This window comes from Heterocephalus glaber, unplaced genomic scaffold, assembly GCF_053883595.1.
Source record: "Heterocephalus glaber isolate CG9 unplaced genomic scaffold, H.glaber_assembly_v1.0 deba00001662, whole genome shotgun sequence".
NCBI lineage: Eukaryota > Metazoa > Chordata > Mammalia > Rodentia > Bathyergidae > Heterocephalus > Heterocephalus glaber.
The window spans coordinates 1906196-1924381 of record NW_028258403.1 but is presented as its reverse complement, the minus strand read 5'-3'; the positions used below and the strand labels follow the sequence as shown (position 1 = coordinate 1924381).

General features: G+C 54.2%; 2 protein-coding genes across 10 annotated transcripts in view; one reads left to right on the top strand and one right to left on the bottom strand.

Moving 5' to 3' along the window:
* Nucleotides 1-406: 406 nt before the first annotated feature.
* Nucleotides 407-17629, bottom strand: Arhgef40 (Rho guanine nucleotide exchange factor 40). 8 transcript variants are annotated; one of them, XM_013065687.3, is made up of 24 exons: nt 17502-17629; nt 14753-14950; nt 12890-14135; nt 12593-12760; nt 12356-12476; nt 11687-11783; nt 11522-11602; nt 11273-11389; nt 10035-10130; nt 9825-9940; nt 9376-9502; nt 8311-8433; nt 8077-8220; nt 7015-7625; nt 6648-6882; nt 6237-6323; nt 5346-5561; nt 4489-4659; nt 3492-3669; nt 2378-2482; nt 2003-2146; nt 1374-1504; nt 1060-1121; nt 407-926 (listed from the first exon to the last, which is right to left on the bottom strand). In XM_013065687.3, exons 1-23 carry the CDS (start codon nt 17502-17504, stop codon nt 1065-1067), a joined length of 4572 nt encoding a protein of 1523 aa, XP_012921141.2. In that variant the 5' UTR covers nt 17505-17629; the 3' UTR covers nt 407-926; nt 1060-1064. The 8 variants fall into 8 exon arrangements, with proteins under 8 accessions (XP_012921141.2, XP_012921142.2, XP_012921143.2 ...); XM_013065688.3 differs by having other exon boundaries at nt 407-921; XM_013065689.3 differs by having other exon boundaries at nt 407-588.
* The window catches only part of LOC106007800 (uncharacterized), a 41642-nt gene continuing 37435 nt past the window's right edge, over nt 13980-18186 (top strand). For both annotated transcript variants that reach the window (XR_015445784.1, XM_087197138.1), the window contains exons 1-2: nt 13980-14147; nt 15772-17985. Coding sequence is in view for 1 of the 2 variants with exons in the window: in XM_087197138.1 (XP_087053264.1) it covers nt 17376-17985 (610 nt within the window). In the remaining variant the exon portion in view is untranslated. The remainder of the gene's footprint in view (nt 14148-15771; nt 17986-18186) is intronic.

Sequence of the window (18186 nt, the reverse complement as noted above, 5' to 3'; positions counted from 1 at the left end):
AAGTACTTAGGCTTGATAAGGGCTTGATATGAAACAAAATCTTGAGTCCAAGGCTTCACATTTGGTACTTCTGGGTGGAGCCTAAACATTAACATTTAACAAGTAGCCTAGGGAGTTCTCCTGCACTGTGGGCCTGAGCACCTCATTAGGGAACTGCTGGACCCCAGTTTGTCTGTGACCAGCTCAGCCTTCAGAAGTGGGTGCAGTATGGGAAGAGGAACTTCAGAGTTCACTGAGCCACTGTGGAGGAGCACATTCGCCTAGGCTCATGCAGTTAGCTTTGGGCCAGTAAGGGGTGGAGAGTACCTTTCAGCCTCGGTTTTATTTCCTGTGTTCTACTTAATGGTTGGTTGAGGGGAAGTGCTCAAGTTAGTCAAAACACCTTAATCCAGAGGACGGCTTTGGCTCCTGGGAGGCAAAGTGTAAGTACATTTAATATAATAATAGTATTATAATAACAGTAATTACATATATAAGTCTGCAGTTCCGGCCCCCCTCTAGCATTATGGTTTGCATAATTCCCTTTCTTGTGACACCACAGGATGGAGTCACCAGGAGCTCCTGTTGACCTGGAAGAGACTGTCTTCTCTGGGAGAGTCCGGAGGAGAAGAGGAAACAGGCTGTCAGTGCAGCAGTGCCCTGGGGGTGTGCAGTGGCCCAGGATGGGGAAGGACTGGAAGAGGGGTAATTTCCCACCTCCAGGGTATGAAGGGAAGCAGGTGGCCACGCTGGCTCCTGCAGAAGGCACCAAGCAGGGGAAGAGCTAGAGATAGCAGTAGCAGGGGGATGCTCTGATCCTTAGCCCTCCTCCCTGTCCAGAAAGCAGAGGGAGGGAATTGTCCTCTCCTAGTCCTCCATTATGTGCCACTGCCATCCTAGCCCAAAATGTGCTGAGGTAGGGGCTGCAGCCAAGTTCTGGATCTGCTCTAGAAGCCAGGAGAAAAGAAGGAGATGGAATGAAAGAGGGAAGAAGCTGTTTCTCAAGCTGCTGAGGTTAGGAAGGACAATACTTGGAGGAGTGAGGCATTCGGGACATGGTGGAAAGGGATGCTGACTCACCTAGGTCACAGAGGCGTGGTGGGGTCACTCAGGGCTCGGGCGTGACTCTGAGGGCAGAGAAACTGCAGTGAATTTAGACACATTCCCTGTCTCCTAAGCCTGCCCTGTTAAAGATTCTCACTTCTGAGCTTGATGCCTTTTTGCTAGGACTGGGGGAGAGAAAAGCATACTGAACAAGAAATCCAACCTGTAGCCTTAGCTGGGAGCACAAGACTACTGGTTCCCTTTGCCCCTCAATGGGCTGCATGAAGAGAAAAGCCCACCCAGAAAGTGACCAGAGATCACCCATCCTTAGCCTTACTGCAGAGACTTACCTGCCAGGATAGCCCTAAGATCCCGCCACTGGCCAGGGTGGGAGTGCTGCTCCCAGGGTGGGGGGGTTGCACGCTGGGGCTGTTTCTTGGTCCTGGGGACACATCTCCAGAAGAGTCAAGTGTTTCTGGGGCTAGTGGGGGGAAGATTGGGTGAGAGCAGGGTATAAAACTACTCCAGGTTACCTTAAGCAACCAAGCTGCTCTGTCAGGGAAGAAAAAGCTCCATAGCAACAGGAAGCTGTGAGTCACCATAGCAATCCAGTTGCAAGAGAACCCCCCTACCAAGAGGCAGGAAATTGTCAGCAGCATCATTACAGCAACCAGGGAAGAAGCGACAGGAAACTAAGGATTGCCATGGTGAACCAGGAGGGTACAACAGGAAGCTGAGGTAGTTTCCATAGAAACCCAAGGAGCGGTAGAGAGGTACAGAGGAAGTACTTCTTAGCAACAAGCTGCTGTAAGCATCACCTTAGCAACCAGATGAAAGCCTCTTTTAGCAATGGGGAAGCTGTACATAGTTGTCATGACAACTGGGCTACTTGGCTAGAAAAAGGAATTGCTTAGCAGCAGGCAGCCTGAATATCATGATGACCCAGCTGTTGGGAGCCACCCTTTGAGAGGTGCCTCACCCAGGGAAATTTGCTTGACGTCCAGATCCCAGGCCTCCTCCTCGACGCGGGCAGGCAGGGAGCAGGCTCCCGGTGAGAGGCCGGGAAGGGAAGGGCCGGCATGCTCAAAGGATGACACGGCCACGGAGGCCCGGGTGCGGGCAGCTGCAGAAAGTGGGGGTGTGGGGATGGGGGTGGGGGTGGTGTGCTGGTATGGGAAAGCCGGCCTGGCTCCTTGGAACAACTCAGTCTCATAGAGGGACCCCAGTTAGTCCCATGGGTGGCAGAAGAGATATCCATTCACTACCCTTCCTGACTCCCACCAGGCCTCCCCATTGCTTGCACTGTTAGTAAAGGTGTAACTTCTGGGGGTTCCCCCAGCACTCTGGCCCTCACCTCTCCCGGTAAGCAGGGCACTCAGTGTCCGCTCCCCAAGGGCTTTGATGTCCAGGAAGGGTTTATTCCCAATGCCCATAGACACCATCTGCTGCACTCGGAGCTCTAGGGAACAGACACCCTATTAGCAACCTCTTCCTGCTGTTCCTCAGCTCCACTCTGGCACATCATGGCTGACTCTTAGTTTTCCTCTTTTCACCTGATTTCTCCCTCTCATTTCTCTGGTATCTGGTTCCTCTTTCCGTTGACTATCATGACATGGATGGTGATAGTAGTCTGACTTCCTCAGATTTATGTTGTATTCTGCCCATTTATCATCCTGGCCACCTGACTTTTCTTCTAATGTTCAGCTTCTCTTTATCCTGGGCATTATGAAAAAACCTCACATTTTTACATTTTGTTATAGTTTGCGAAGTGTTTCCATGTAGTCTGTCTTAATTTTCCCTGTTACACTAAAGTGAAGATAGTATTTAATTTTTCTAAGGAATAGACTTAAATTCAAAGATTTAAAAAATAAAAAAAACTGAACTAAAATCCAAATCAACCGAACAACAAACTACTTCAGATCACACAGCAAGTGGCACCTGTTCTCACTCCCAAATCCAGTGAGCAGTTTCTTTGGCCCAGCCATTTGCTCTTCTTGCTTTCCTGAAATTTGTTAGCTTTCTCTTTCCTTTTGGTACACCTTAGACTAATTAATTAATCTTTCTTTCTTTCTTTCTTTCTTTCTTTCTTTCTTTCTTTCTTCCTTCCTTTCCTCTCTCTTTCTTTCTTTCTTTCTTTCTCTTTCTCTCTCTTTCTTTTTTCCTTTCCTTTCTTTTGTTGAGACAGGGTCTCACTATGTAGTTCAGGCTGGCCTTGAACTCACTATGTAGCCTAGGCTGGCTTCGAACTTGTGGTGATCCTGCCTCAGCTTCCTGAGTGCTGGCATTACAGGTGTGTGCCAACATGACTGGCAACCTTAGATTAATCTCAAAACTCGGCAATCTCCCTGAAGCCAGATCTTGAATCTTCTCTTAACTCATTCCTCTTTCTTCATCCTACAGTTTTCCCAAGAACCCCCGTATTCTCCAGAATGCCTCCTGCCACACTCTGTCTCGGTTCTTCCCAGTACCCTTGTTGTGGGCTGCCTGTCTCCACAGCAGCTGGGCAATGGAACTTGTCCACTTGAGTTTGATCTCTGCTGAGGTTGCCTGCAAAGTATATGCCTCTCGTGCACGCCGCCGGCGGAACCACAGTTCAAAGCAGAGCCCGCTGTCCCCAATGTTTTCTGTCAGCCCCATGTCAGCAGTCTGAGAAAGGACAGAGGGTAGTGGGTGGAGATGCATGAATCCTGGTAGCTGGTGCCACTTGGCAAGCACTATGCTTAGCCTGGCATCTGGTAGATGTTTAGTAAACAGTGCCAAGTGCTCTACATGTAGTCTTCACAACAACCATAGTTTACAGAAGGAGAAATGAAGCCCAGTGACATGAAGCAACTCGCCCAAGGTCTTGCCACAGATTACAGAGTGGGGATTTGAACCTGTGTCTACGTTATTTCAAACCTGGGCCTCTTTCTCTATACTGTGCTCCCAACTGAGAGGCCAAACTAGTATGGGGGGCAGAGTGTGGGAACTTTTGGAATCATTCCATATTGTTGGATCACAGGATCATAGGTTGCTACTATGAACATTTATCTGACTGGTTTCCTAAAGCATGGCTTCTTCTCCTCTTTTCGATCTTGTCTTTTTTTTTTTCAGTACAGGGGATCGAACTCAGAATCTTGTGCTTACGAGGCAGGTGTGGCGCCACTGAGCTAAATCCCTGGCCCTTTTTTTGGTTAAGTTACATATAATGTCTTTTCTTCTCATACTCTTAACTCAACAGGCATGTATGTCCTTAATGGGAAAGATCCTCCTCCAGAGATGCCTGATAAGTCTCCCACATGAACTTAAGGAAAACATTATAGGATAGCCCAGTGACAGGGACTTCTGTCACCCCTTGACACCCTAACTTGATGATTGAGTACAGGCCAAAGACTGTTCTAGGTGATGTGGATTCTGAATCTGGTTTTGGGTTGAACTTGCTTAAGAAGAGCACAACCCCTCACACTTCAATTCTAGGCAACGTACCTTAAAAGCCTGCTTGTGAACAAAGCTCTCAGCCCCCCACTCAGAGCCCTTGAGCTTGCTGAACAAGAGGAGGTGTTCAAAGAGAAAGACATGGCGAAGGCACTTCTTCCGGCCACAGATGACAGTGAAGGGATCCCGATGCAAGAGCTGTCCCTGCTCCTTCAGATCTATCTGAGGAAAGGAAAAGGAAAAGCTCTTGGTCAGGAGTCCTTGTGTACATTTAATGAGGAGTAAAAACAAATTTGTAGGGCAAGGAGAATCATGCACTGGTTCTTAGGCATTTAGGAAATCAGGGAAGCCCTCAGCCTAGAATGCGTCCATTGGTCACCAGGCCCAGCACACCCCATCCAGGAACACAGCTCCACTCTGAAAATGGGAAGGTGCACTGCATGGTAGGGCTTCAGCATCCTCTGGAGAAGCCTTTGCATGTTTGGGACCCAGGAAGAGAACCAGCAAAGAGCTGGGATAGGTCTACCCCAGAGGAGGTAAGATCCCAGCCTGTTTTGGAATCTCAGGGCTGGAAAAAGACTAGGCACAGGAGAACAGGTATGTGTTGGGTCCTGAGATGGGGGCAGGAGTATAGGACAGATAGGGAAGGTAAGCCTTGGGAAAGGAACAGGAGAGCACAATGCAGATGTAGGAACACGGGATGTTGGTCAGGATGTAGCTTCTTTATTTACAGATGAGCAAACTGAGGGCCAGTTAAGTTCAGTGACTCAGCCATGGCCACCCAGCAGGTTAGAAACCAGAGCCTACGGCCCTTAGACGAGTCTGGTTCTTTTGTTGCCAGGCTGCACTGCTTCTGAGGCCACAGGGCTTGGCAGTTTGTGCAGCAGTGACTGGAACCAGGGCCTTACCTCACAGCCTCGCACTGCCTCCACAGCCAGCAGGTCTCTGCCACGGGCCTCTTGTTCCCGGAGCAGCTGCACAGCAGCCCCGAGGGCCTGGCGTTCGGAACTCAGCTCAGGCCCAGCTTCTCTCAGAAGCTCCTCTAGGAGGCGCCCATACCGAGCCAGTTGTTCTAGGGGCTGGTGCAGGGCCAGGGGCAGGTAAGGGCTACCCTCTGTGGAGCCCTAGGGTGGGGAGACAGACAGGGATGAGGGGAGGGGAGCGAGCCTATGGAGCCAAGCTCTGGGGTCAGGTGGTGAGGGGGCTAGGTCTATGCTTTTGGGTGTAGATAACCCCCAAATACTCCCAAAGGTAAAGCAAAACACTTCCCTCCAGAAAGAAGGCAGGCAGAGGGCCTGCAGGAGATGCAAACATTCTCTTGTCTTGAAGAGCATTGGAAGAAGAACCCAGGTACTAACCCTTTATACTCCTTGGCTCTTAGCTTTTGAAGTCACTTTCACATCTTTTGATGTGAGGTCTTTTTTTTTGGTACTGGGAATCGAACTTGGGACCTTGCGCTTTCGAGGCAGGTGGTGGCACCACTGAGCTAAATCCCTGGCCCCTATGTGAGGTCTTTTGATTCTCCGAGCTCCCTGTGAGTGACTACTGCTCTTTTTTACCAGATGGAGAAACAGGCCCAGAGGAATCAAGAGTCTTGCCCAGGATCCCTCAGATTGGGACGTGGATAAGAACCCAGCCTCATCTGGCTTTCAGTCCAGTGCTTGTCCCACCCTGAGCAATTCTGAGAGACTACTGGTAGCAGACACTCCTGGGCATATCCAGGAGAGCTTTTATTCCCTGAGGGGTTTTGAGGTGGGTTTCCCGACCCTCTTTCTCATGAGGGTTGGAGCAAAGTTTACCTTGGCTGGGGGGCTGAGGGCGGCCAGACCACTCTCCAGCTTGTGTCGGTGCTTCACATACTGAGCATAGAGGCCAAACTGGTCCCCCTGCACCAGCAAACAAGAGGTGAGGCATCCTTCAGGGGCCCCTGCAGGCGAACCTCTCCCTTCCCCCTCTTCTTCCTCAAGGCAGCACACAGGAGGGACAGGGAGCACTCGGCCTGCCAGGAAGTGAGGAGTCCAGGCAATACTTGAAGACAGGGACATAGGCTGAGTAGAACCAGATGGGCCCAGAAAACAGGGCCATGCCCCAGAGTCCTGGAGCACTCAAGGGGGAAAGGGCAATGAATGCTGAGGCAGGACAGGGGGAAGGGGCTGCAACATGAGAAGGGAGAGAACTAGGAAGAGGCTGTGGACGACAGAGTCACTCACGTGGTGGAGGAAGCAGGCCCCAATGCGCAGAGGGTGGGTGGCACAGCCCTGCAGCTCCCGCAGAAAGTGTGTCCGGTGGAAGCTTCGAAGCCTTTCCCGGGTGCTCAGGACAGCAGCCCAGGTGCCCCGCAGTTCAAGAGTCAGCTCAGGCCCAGGGGGTGGCACTGGCTCACTCAGGCTGCTCACATACTCCTGCTCACAGGCAATCAGTTCAGACAGCAGACGCTGCTGGGCACTGTAGGTACAACCAGAGTGGCAGAGGACGTGACACCCGGGGACAGGAAGGAGCCACAAACCTCAGCGATACCATGTTTATTCCTGCTGGTCAGTTGGGTCTGCCTCTTGGGCACAAGGGCCAGGCTCTCACCTGATACTCCGCTTGCGCTCCATCCGGGGGGTGCTTATTCCCCAGGGACCGTCCGGCCCCCCAGCCCGGCCCAGCAGCACATGTTCCCTTGGTGAGCACGTCCTGTCTACCACCTCAGTGCTGGTGACCTCCAGGCCTCGGATGAGCACAGCCCTTGGGGGTTTGCCGTCTGCTTCTGGAGCCAGCTCCGGGGACTCCTCCTCATAGTCCTCCCCACATGGGGCCAGGGAGCAATGGGACGGAGCAGCCCGTGGTCCAGGGCTGCTAGGAAGCAGCAGGGAACTGAGGCTGGGTGAGGGGCTATGGGAGCCCCGCTGGGGCCCCGCACTGCTGGCACTGTCTGCCCGTCGCCGCCGATGGCCCCGCGGACTGGCTTCCTCTCCCATCTGCTGCTGAATCCTCCTCTCCAGTTCTTGGCAACGGGCGCGGCAGTGACCCCACTCTCGCAGGGCTGCTGGGCTGCCCAGGTCCATGGCCAGGGCCCGCATCTCCTGGAAGGTGCCGGCACTGGGCTCTGGGGCCCGCCGCAGGGCAAGGGCTGCCAACAGGGCCTCACGACCAGGCCCAGCTCCTGCCAGCCGAGCAGAGCCCTCATCTACCCATTCATGTGCCTATAAAGCCAAAGGGTTGGAGATGGAAGACAAAGGGTGAGGACCCATGCCACTTCCAGAAGCATGTGACAGCTCTGGTCCTCTTTCTGATAGGTTTCCCAGAGCCTGTCGCCCTCCCTGTCCTCTGACTGTCGCAGCGTGACTGTCTAACCATGTCACTTGGAGATGCTATGGAGACAGAAGAGCCTAAACAACAGCTACTACTTAAGAGTTTCTAATGCTCAGTGCTAAATGAGTTTCCATATTGTCTCATGTGATCCTCACAGCAGTCCTGTGAGGCAGATGCCTACGGGGGGATATTCGGGCTTAGGACCTGGGTTCTGGTCATTCAGCAAGGAGGTGGCTAAGCGTCAAAGCCAAGGAGAGGGCTCCCGAGTTCCTGCTTGTACCTGACCATCCTCTCTAGGCCCAAGCAAACAACTAGTGGGCACAGAAGGGTCTCTGTGCACACCTGCTGGAAGAAGCGCTGAAGCCGCAGGGCCCGATGGAGGCCACTCTCCACCTGCTCCAGCCGCTGCTCAAAGGCATCCAAAACCTTTTGGGAGGCAGGGTCCTCCTGCAGAGCCAAGGCCTCCCGGGCCTGGGCCAGGCGCTCCTGGGGAAGGAAGGCTGTGCTCAGACCTGGGCTGTAATCCCAGTTAAGTCTCCCCTGCCTCCTCAGTGTCTCTCTCCTCGCCCTTCTCACCTGAACCTCAGTGCTGAAAGCCCGGAATCGCAGCTCTGTCTCCTGTAGAGCAGGCAGGGAGTCCCCAGGCAGAGCGAAACTTGCCAGCTGCTCGTCTCCTGGGCCCAAGAGCCACTGCAGCACCTGAGGCAGACAGGTTGAAGAGCAGGCTGTGAAGGAAAGGCTGAGGCCCTGTGCCAGCTCCACCACCCCAATCTGCAGATCCTTGGGTAATGCATTTCGCCTCATCTGTCACACATGATTGATAGTTGTGAATGAGAAAAAGTTTCCGCGAGGATCAAGTGAAAACCTGGGTAAGAAGACTTTAATAAAGTGCTAGATGAAGCTGTGTTGGTAGTAAGTACTGAGGGAGAAGGGTTAGAGGTTCAGGCCTAGGCTTGGGGGTGAAATATATAAAACTAGTGAGAACAAGAGGCAGGAAGGATGAGGGGGTTTTTTTGTTTTGTTTTGTTTTTGTTTTTTTGCCTTGAACTCATTATGTAGCCCAGGCTGGCCTTGAACTCATGGCAATCCCCCTGCCTCAGCCTCCCAAGTGCTGGCATTACAGGTGTATACCACCATGCCCAGAAATCTTACTTCTTAATCTTCCTTACAAAGGCAGTGGTTCCTTTTAGGGGCTTGCAGTACCCTCTCCTTCCACCCCATCCTTAGGTTTGGGGGATGACACCACATAAGGAGTTGAGGCAACCTCCCTGGCAGTGTAGCTAAAGAGCTGGAGTCAACAGATATTCATTATTATTATTTTTTAATATGAAGGTAGGCACTCCAGAGTCAATCAGCTCTTTTCAGCATCTCCAGGGGACCCCAAGCATTTTGACTGCCACTAAGGATCCCTGACCAAACATCAACAGAGGGAAGATCTGGCTTCATCTTTGCAGGTACTAAGATTCTCTCACCCTCTTGTTAAATCTCCCACTTCCCATGCCCATTCTCCAGGGGAGGCGAGGAGAGAGGGAGGGGTGTTCAGCTTAGCCAGGCAGGACCACCATCAATACTAAGTATCAGAAGGTGGACTACAGGCCAGGGTCCCAGGCTGAGTAGGAGGGGTTCTGGACCCCAGCTCACCTGCTGGAGTCGGTGCAGGCGCTGCCGCTGCTCCTGCCGTTGCACTTGCAGGTTGGAGAGGCGCACAAGCTGGTGAATGGCCTCATCCACCTCCTGATAGAGGGTAGCTGGGTCCGAGCCCTCCAACCTGGGGAAGGAGGAAGAGACAGAATGAACCTCTGTCCAACCCCCCAGTTTGTTCTTGAACCTCCAGTATTGCAAACATGAGAGGTGGCGTAGTATTGTGGATCAGAGTATGGGCCAGACAGACTGCCTGAATTTGAATCCTAACTCTTCTGAATTAACTTGGCCAAAACTTTTAACTTAACTTTTGTGATAGTAAGTGCAAAAGCATGCTATCTTGGTCAGATACATGCATAGTAAGAATTATCTGGTGGCTAAGGTTCACTGGCAGCCAGCCCTCTGCTGCCTACCACTCCCACCTGCCTCCACACACCCATCTCTCGTACTTGCTGCTGTGGGTGGAGCGCAGCCTCATCAGGATGGCTCCCCCATCTCTCTGCAATGCCGTCAGTCGGTGATCAGCCAGCACCTTCTGCAGAGGGTCAGGCATTCCCACCACCTCCTATGGACCAGGATTAATTGACAGTTGAGGTTCCACTAGGCAGTGCTCACCAAGGTCCCATCCCTATCCCATCCCCTGTTACTCCATCTCATACCTCTCCCTCTGACGCTGCTGCTCTCTCCAGCTCTTCAATGGCCTGCCGTATGGAGCCCAGCACACCTTGGCACAGGCTGCATAGCCTTGCTACTTCCTGAAACCCAAATGCAGGGATGGAGCTCAAGGTCAGAGTTTAGAATAGAGAACATAAGCCCTAGGTGGGGGCAGCTTGGAGAATTTTTTTTCTTTCATGGTACTCAGGATTGAACCTAGTCCATGCTAAGCAAATGCTTTACCATCAAGTTATACATCCAACCCTTTTTATATTTTATTTTGCGATAGTTCTCATTAAGTGTCCCAGTCTGGCCTAGAACTTCTGATCCTCTCGCCTCCCTCTTGTGAGTGGCTGGGACACCACACCACCACGCCACACAGCCCAGAGACTTTTATGGAGGTAATGTTGGGTTCAGTTTCTGATTTTGTTGCTTATTAATTGGATGACATTGGGCAGGTCCAGAAGCCCTAAATCTCAGTTTCTTCTACCATAAAGTTGGAAGTAGACAGGATTTTGTGGGTTTTAAAGAGATGATACCAGCCAAGTATGGGCCTGACACATTGTACAGCTTATTAAATGCAAGTCTCCTCTTTCTTCTGTCTTTCACTGGGTCTTCACCCTACCAGACCTTCTTTTCTGCCTCTTCAGGTCCACTTCCCCTTTGGCACACAGCTTATAGATCATGCTACAGCTCACATCACATTTGTTCTTCTCTTCTTGACTACTCACAGGACTTAGATTCATGGGATCATGGGAGATAAGTACTGGAAGAACCTTTACAGGTTGTATCACAATTGCTGCACTTTGCAGATGAAGATCCACAGGCCTGGAGACTAGTTCAGGGAGCAGATACAGAAAGGACAGCATATCCAGAAGGGAGGTAAAGTAACTTGTCCAAGGCCACATGGAACAAACAAACCTTTTGACTCTTAGTACTTTCTAAGACCCCAATGACACTATCTTGCACTCCTTTCTAGTTCTTTCATGACTTAATCTCCCACCAAAATTCATACATTACTGAATGTCATATGAAGAATATAACATACTCTGCCTGTTTCCTTATGATACAATATGCACAGTATTCTGCTCATGGCCTGTGAACCATAAATACTTGCTGAATGGAATGGATACTATATTTTCCCAACCCTATGCATCTTCCTTGTCTCCTAGAATGTCCTCAGCTGGGATATCTAGGGCCTCAGCTGGTTCCTAAGGCCCTAGATGGTGGAGGGGATGCTCACCTTATGTACCTCTACCCAGTGGCTGGGAGAGGAGTCTCTGTGACCTCCTAGGTCCCACTGCAGCTCCTCTGGCTTGGCCACTCTTTTCAGATCACTCTCTGACAGCCACTCAGCACCCTACAGACATGTGAAGGCAGGGAGTTTCTGCCTGGGCACCCAGGGATTCAGAGTTCGGCCTGGAGGTCCAGCCAGCCCCTTCTGCTCTCCACTACTGATGGGAGACCAGGTGAGAGAGTGAAGGGCTCAAACCTGAAATCCACAGAGTTCAGTGGGAGGGTCACCATTAGTGAGAATCAGCAGCCGCTGAATAAGGGGAGGGTCTCCTGAGTCCTGAAGGCAGAGAAGAATAACCCTAAACTATGGGCAACTAAGAGTTGTATCTAGGGCAAGTGCCTGTCTCAGGAGGATGGTTACCTGCAGTTGACTCAGAGCAGGAATGAGCACTGGAGGCAGTGGGGGTGCTTTGCGAAGGTCCAGCAAAACAGACAGTCCCAATAACTGGAGATCAGGCCTGTGGGGCAGGAAGGGCAGGAGGCTGCAGTCTGTGTGTGTGGGGGGGTGTGTGTCAGAGAGACAGCAGATAGGGCAGGTCAGAGGCATGGGTCTGACTTAGTATTCACAGTCCTCAGGAGCAGTTACTTCCTGGTATATTTAGGAAGCAATGTGCAAAGAGCCAAAGTCTGGGATATGTGTCCGAGTGGTAGTGGCATAGCATTCAGGAGCTGATGTTGTGGCTATTGTGTCAAGGGATTAAGGTCTGGAAAGTTAACAATTCCATGTTTTGGAAAGGTCTGAATTCAATGCCAGTCTGTGTCATGGTGTCTCACAGGTACTTTGTGACTCAATGTCCTGACAGTCTAAGTAGTGTCATAGAACACGGAGGTCAGCAGTGTTGATTCTGCAGATCAGTAGAGATATTATCCTGGAAATCAGAGGTCAGTAAGGTCAGAAGTCAATAACTTGAAAATCTGAGGGTTGAAGAAGTGTCCTAGAGGTCAGAAGGTCAGTGTCCTGAGAAGAAAGAAGTCAGGTCCTTGTGACTCAGGAGGTTAAGTCCAGGGTGCCAGGGCTCACCATGGTTACCTGAGAAGTGAGTGGAGGTAATGAAGAGCAGTGCTCAGCATGTCTCGGGAGGGTGCGGGCTCCTCAGGAGGACACGGTGGGGTAATGGTCAGCAGAGCTCGCCCACTCTGGTCCACCCCTCCTGAAGACACAAAATGGCCAGGCTGTCCTGGCTGGGAGCAGTCCTCGGCTACCTCCCTCTCAAGCCCACCTCAACTCCTTCTCTTTCCCCAAGTCCCTCTCCCTTTATCAACTGACCAGTCAGGACAAGGAATCCAGATGCCATCAAATCCCAGGCTATGTCAGGGTCATCAGAGATGGAGACTGGAGGGGCCTCTTGTGGAATGCTGTCCACTTTTACTTCCTGCACAGGCTCCAGAGGCTGTGTTGGGGAGTCGGACAGGAGCTCCTCTGGGTCTGCAGACCCTGCAGAGACAGGGACAGAGCTCTGGGCCTAAAGTGGGGGTGGGCCTGGCTGTTCCGATCTCAGCCTAACCCGCTCTTGCTGCAGCCCCTTTCCAAGGCCACCTTCCTGGGGGCTCGGCATCATCTCACCTGCCACCGAAACCAGGCTCGATCCCTCTTGCTCTCTTTCTTTGGTCCTCTCTTCTGCAGAACCACTATCTTCTGGGGGCAAAGACTCTTTTTCATCTGGGGGCGTGATCTCCTCTTTGGGCTCTGATTCTGACTTTCCAGGGTCTTTGTTTTCACCCTTAACCAGGCTGCATTCTGGAAGCTTGTTTTCGTTTGGTGAGGGCAAACTGACAAGGGCTTCCTGGTAGTCGGTCTCTTCCTTGTCCCCAGGGCTGAGTGGGGCACTGTCCCCTCCTCGGCTCAGAGCCCCTCTGCCTGTGGCTCGCTTCTTTCTCCTGTTTCCTTTGCCTGTTCTCCGAGGGGTACCAGGTGGTCCTTCAGCCCCCTGACCTGCTCCAGGGTCCCCTGATCTTGGGAAGCAGGATTCAGGGGATTCCCCCAAGGCCTCTGTTGGGGGTTCAGATACCTCCAGGTCTGCTGCCCCTGGGACAGCTTCAGCTCCTGGCGGAGACCTAGGGGAGGCTCCAGTGCTGCTCCCCTCACCGGGTGGGCGTGATCCATCCTGGTCCTGAGCCTGAACCCCCAGACCCTTCTGGTGCATCCATGCCCGGTGCCTCCGGTGCCGGCCCTTCCCTCCAGCACTCTTGCGGGTAGGTACTGTCCGGGTCCTGGAGAGGCCCGAAGAGCCCTCAGCATCTGTGGGACTTCCCCTTACAGGCAGTGTCACCTCCAAAAGCTCCACGTACTCACCCTCTGGTCCTTCAGCTGGAGCATTGTGCCCATCCCCAGGACTCCGAGTGCCCAGCACCTCCTGAGGGAGTGAAGGGCTGGGAAGCCCTGGGGGTACAGATGGCAGTTCAGGAGGCAGTGTGCCTGGCCGATGTCCAACCATGAGGCCTCCTTTGTGTACAAATCGTGGGCAGATGAGTTCGGCCCAGGGCAGCCGGTGAATCCCAGAGGGCGCAGACAGCAGGCAGGTGCTGAGGCGACCCGTAGGCCGGTCCTTGTTGATGCCTTGCAGCCACTCAGGTGTAAACAGGTAGGCACAGGCCTCATTGGGCACAGGCAGCTCCTGTACCCGCCCACCCCCTGGGGCCAGACACTTGAGTGCCAGGTGGGGTGCTTGGGCTGCTGAGGGCACCACCTGCAGGTAAAAGTCTCCGGGGCGAAGCAGCTGCCAGGGAAGGGCTGCTAGTTGCACCACAACCTGCTCATGCAGGCAGAGGGGCCAGCCCTCATGGAAGAAGAGGAATCCGCTGTACTGGGCCTGGGGAGAGAGGTAGGAGGCCGCCTTCAGTGGGAGGTGGTAGTGAGAATGGGCCCACCCTAGGCAGGACTGGCCTTATGCCTGGTGGGTTACACCTCCAGGGGAGCAGGAAGGAAGATCTTGGGGGTGTTCATGCGGCAGAGAGGAAGGCATTAGGACTGGTCAGTCTGCTGCTGGTAGGAAGCTAGTGTGTAGGAGGGCAAGAACTAAATCATTACAAAGATACGGTCAGCAGATGCCATTGTCTTAGAGGAATCAAAGACTTAGGGTTTTATAGCTGTAGAAGTAACGGATCTCTGTTGAGTCATTTCTGGGGGAGTTAGTATCTTGAGAAATTCATACGAGTGAGAAATGTCTGGAATTGGGACTGCAGGGTCAGGGTCTTTGGGAATCAATGTTTCTTAGAGATAAATATTCGGGGAAAAAAATATTTGGAGAAGACAAATATGCATGTATATGTCAGTATCTGAACAGGAGGTCAGCAAAATGAGGCTGAGTTTCCTCTGGGGAAATCAGTATTAAGGCAGGGTGCATCTCAGCGTGGGAGGAAATGAGTCTAGCTAGTCCAGAGCTAAGCAGTGGATCTCAGGGAGGCACAACAGGCCAGAGCCACTCACACAGGCTTCCTGCTGGACCTTGGCAAGCAGGTGCTTGGCTGGTACCAGGAAGTCCAGCGTGTACCTCAGCGCATCCTCCCGATAAGTCCTCTCCACCACTTGGAATACCTGGCCCAACAGGGTGGGGGCTGTGGCTTCAAAGGGTGGGTACAAAGCGGCGAGTGTGCTCTGCACACAGTCCTCCACTGGCTCAGGCTCCTGAGAGAAACAAGACCCAGCTACAGACCCCTGGAGATACCCAAGCAGGGTTTCTTGGGGACTGTGTTGGTCTGCAGGCAGCTGTGTCCTCCAAGGCCCTCATCATACAATGTGTGCACAGAGTGAGCACTCAGGAAATGCTGGCTAACAGAGCCCAAGATGGGTGTGGAGCTGGGCAGTCAGTCAGAGCCATACACAGGCTTAGCGGCGCTGCATACTCAAGCTGTGAGACCGAGGCTTTGGAGACACAGGGAGAATGTGCTGTGAGTGCCTTGGATTCCTCGTGAATCAGTGATGGCATAGGCCCTCAGGAGATAAGACAGGCTCCTGTGGCCTCAGGGGAGTGAGTTGATGGTCACCAGCTCTGAAGGGTGGAGCAAGAGGCTTCCACACAGCCATCCTGCAAATTGTTTCTATTTTTATTTATTTTTTGGTACTGGGGATCAAACTCCAGTCCTTCTGCTTGCAAGGCAGGTGGCGGAACTACTGAGTTAAATCCCTGACCCCTGCAAATTGTTTCTAAGTGAGCCCACCATCCAGAGACCCCCCATCTTAAGTGGTGGTGCCACCCACAGTCAGTTGCATCCCTGAGAGGATCGATGAGTAGAAAACTGTAGTGGGTCCAGGTTTTTACAGTACTCTTCTCTTCCAGAGTGGCTCTAAAGCAATCATCCATTCCCAGAGCATGTGGGATTGGATTACAATGAACTGGGTGGGGGCATTTGAAGTAGGAATAAGGCACAAAAGGAGTATGTGGGGAAGGGAGGAGGAGGACTTGATGATGGTATGCATTCCAGCTGAAATCCTTTCTAATTCCACAGGGACCTCTCGGTCAACCTAGACCTGGAGCCACCAGCTCGAGACACCCTGGCTTCCTCCAGACCTGCCTCCCTAAATGAATCAGTGGGACATCTTTCTCCATCCCACACCCTGAACAACAGCTCCCTGGGCTGCTCCTTAGCAAGCTTATTTCTCCTTTCAAGATGGCCTTTGAAGTTCCTTTTATCAGATTTCTTTGCTTTAAATGGGAAAGGGGGTGCTCAGTGCAGTATTTACCCAGCTTTCTGCCTCCCCTCCGCCCCATGCCTTGCTTTTGCTCGGAAGACAACATTGCATATTTTACTGAGACTCTCCAGCTAAAGTAGCTTGCTTGTCTCGGCCGCCTGAGCAGCTAGGGCTTCCACTCCAGAGAGGGACATTCAGTGCGTCAGCGCACAGCCCCAGCCCCAAGGTGTGTGGGCGAGCAGACAGACCCGCAGTGTTCCCGAGCCGGCGGGGGCTGTGCGCGTGGGTGGAGGGAAGGTCGGGATGGGCAGGGGTGGGGCAGGGGTGAGACGGGGTGGGCCTTCGGCTGCAAGGCCGGGAGGGGATAACTAGAGCTGGAGTAGCGAGGCAGCTGCAACCCATTAGGGGCGGTGAGCTCATGGCTGGGAGTCTCAGCCACAGGAAACGGCAGCGGCAGGAGGGGAGGAGGGGTCTAGGGCGGGAGGCGGTGGGAGCCCAGAGACCGGGCCTCTCGCTGGCCGGGACCAGAGACCCAGAGAGACTGAGTCAGCTCTGCCTGGCCCAGTTCCTCTTTCTTCTCGCTCCAGCTTACCAGGGGGTGCCCTTCCTCTCCGTAGAGGAGCAGCCCCGTGGGTGTCCTGCCCCTCCTCCACTCCCTGCAGTGAGCGCCCCCTGCCAGGGCCTACCCCCCCACTCTGCAGTGAGCGCCCTCCGTGGCCGCACCCCTCCCCTTGCAGAAGGCGCTCTCCCTGGCAGCGCCCACTCTTGCAGTGGTTCTTCACGAGTACTTCTGGACCAAAGTTCCAGGAATTGCATGCACTCCTGTGATGTGGGTTCCAGTACCCCAGTTGTTGCCCCAGAGTCTTCCCCCTCGAGCGCTGAGCTCCAGCCCGTGCTCCCTCTCCGCCTCGCTAGTGCTCGAGGAAGCGCTTCTGTTCCCCGCAATCTCTGGTCGGCTGTGGCAGCGCCACGCCCCCTAGTACCGTGCCACCCCTCTTCCCATCCACTACCCTGCAGCAGCCCCTCTTTCTCCGCGGGAGTTTCCCTCTTTGGCCGTGCCCCTGGCCCTTGGCCCAGCCACAGCTGCGGCTAGTCCCTTAGGGCCGGATGGGTGGGCCCGTCACACCGGGTTGGGGATGGAAAATGGTGATTCCAGGCAGGTCAGCTCTGACCCGAGGCAGTGCCCCTTCTAGGGCCGCTGCAGGACCAACCCGCAGGGTAAGGAACTGGGATCGGGAGGGGGAGGGAAGATCTGCAAAGGAAAGCACTGGTCAGGACTGAGGAGGCCAGGAGGAGCTGTGCGGGCTGGGGCTGGAGTAGAGGGGAGAGGAGAGAGAAAGAAAGCGTAAGTGAGGGCTGCTAGGGGTGGTGGTGGGGAGACAGCAAGACAGCAGGCAGGCGGGCCGATCGAAGAAGGGGGATGGGAGGAGGGGAGTCCCAGGAGCGCGGCGCGAGGCGGGCACGGCAGGCGCACGATTGGGGCCCGCGCCCGGAGCGGACTGCGAGAAGGCCAAGGGGACACGGGGGGCTGCTACGCGGGACTCACCATGGCTCGGCGCCTGGCCGCGTCCGACGCTCGGGCGGGCGGGCGGGCAGGGCGTGCAACCGCCTCCTTCCCGCCGCTCGCGTCGCGTCTCCCTGGGTCTGGCCTGGGGACAGCTCCGGCAGCGGTGGCGGCTCCGCCGGCTGGGGCGCCCAGGCCGTGGGGCCCCGCCAGGGAGGGTCGAGACGGCCGCCCCTCCCCGCCCCGCCCGCAGCGCCCGCCCCCGCCGCGACGTGGAGTCCCTCGCCGAGAGAGACTCCGGCTCCCTGGCCAAGCCTCTCCGCAGCTCCCCCGAAGTTCCCAGCCAATCCGCCCGGCTCACCCAAAACCCGCTTCCTCCTCCGCCCCGCCCTGCCGGGGGTAGCCCGGACCCTGACCCTCGGAGGCCCGCCCCGCCCAGGACTCCCCTCTTTTCCCGCCATCACCTCGCTCCCGGCGGCGGCGGCGGCATCAGTTCAGCCGCTGCGAGGGATTCTCCAGAGTCTCGGTGTGCGTGGATTCCCCGCGGTCCCCTTCCCCAGACCGTCCCTTCGCCCCCCCCCCCCCAGCCTTTCTCGCCGAAGGACTCTTCTTCCCATCGATGGCTGGACTTTGGAAGGACCCGGGGGCTCACAAGAGACCCCAGGCCCTTATCTCCTTGGGAAGAGTGGAGGTGGGGACATCAGGGGATCCCCTCAAGTGCCCAAGG

What these genes read in the sequence shown, in the direction of transcription:
- Arhgef40 (XM_013065687.3), bottom strand. An exon ending in TACCTCCACTCACTTCTCAG is followed by an intron (nt 11,784 to 12,355) that starts GTAACCATGGTG and finishes CCTGCCCCACAG; the next exon opens with GCCTGATCTCCAGTTATTGG. An exon ending in CAGCAGCGTCAGAGGGAGAG is followed by an intron (nt 9,941 to 10,034) that starts GTATGAGATGGA and finishes CCTGGTCCATAG; the next exon opens with GAGGTGGTGGGAATGCCTGA.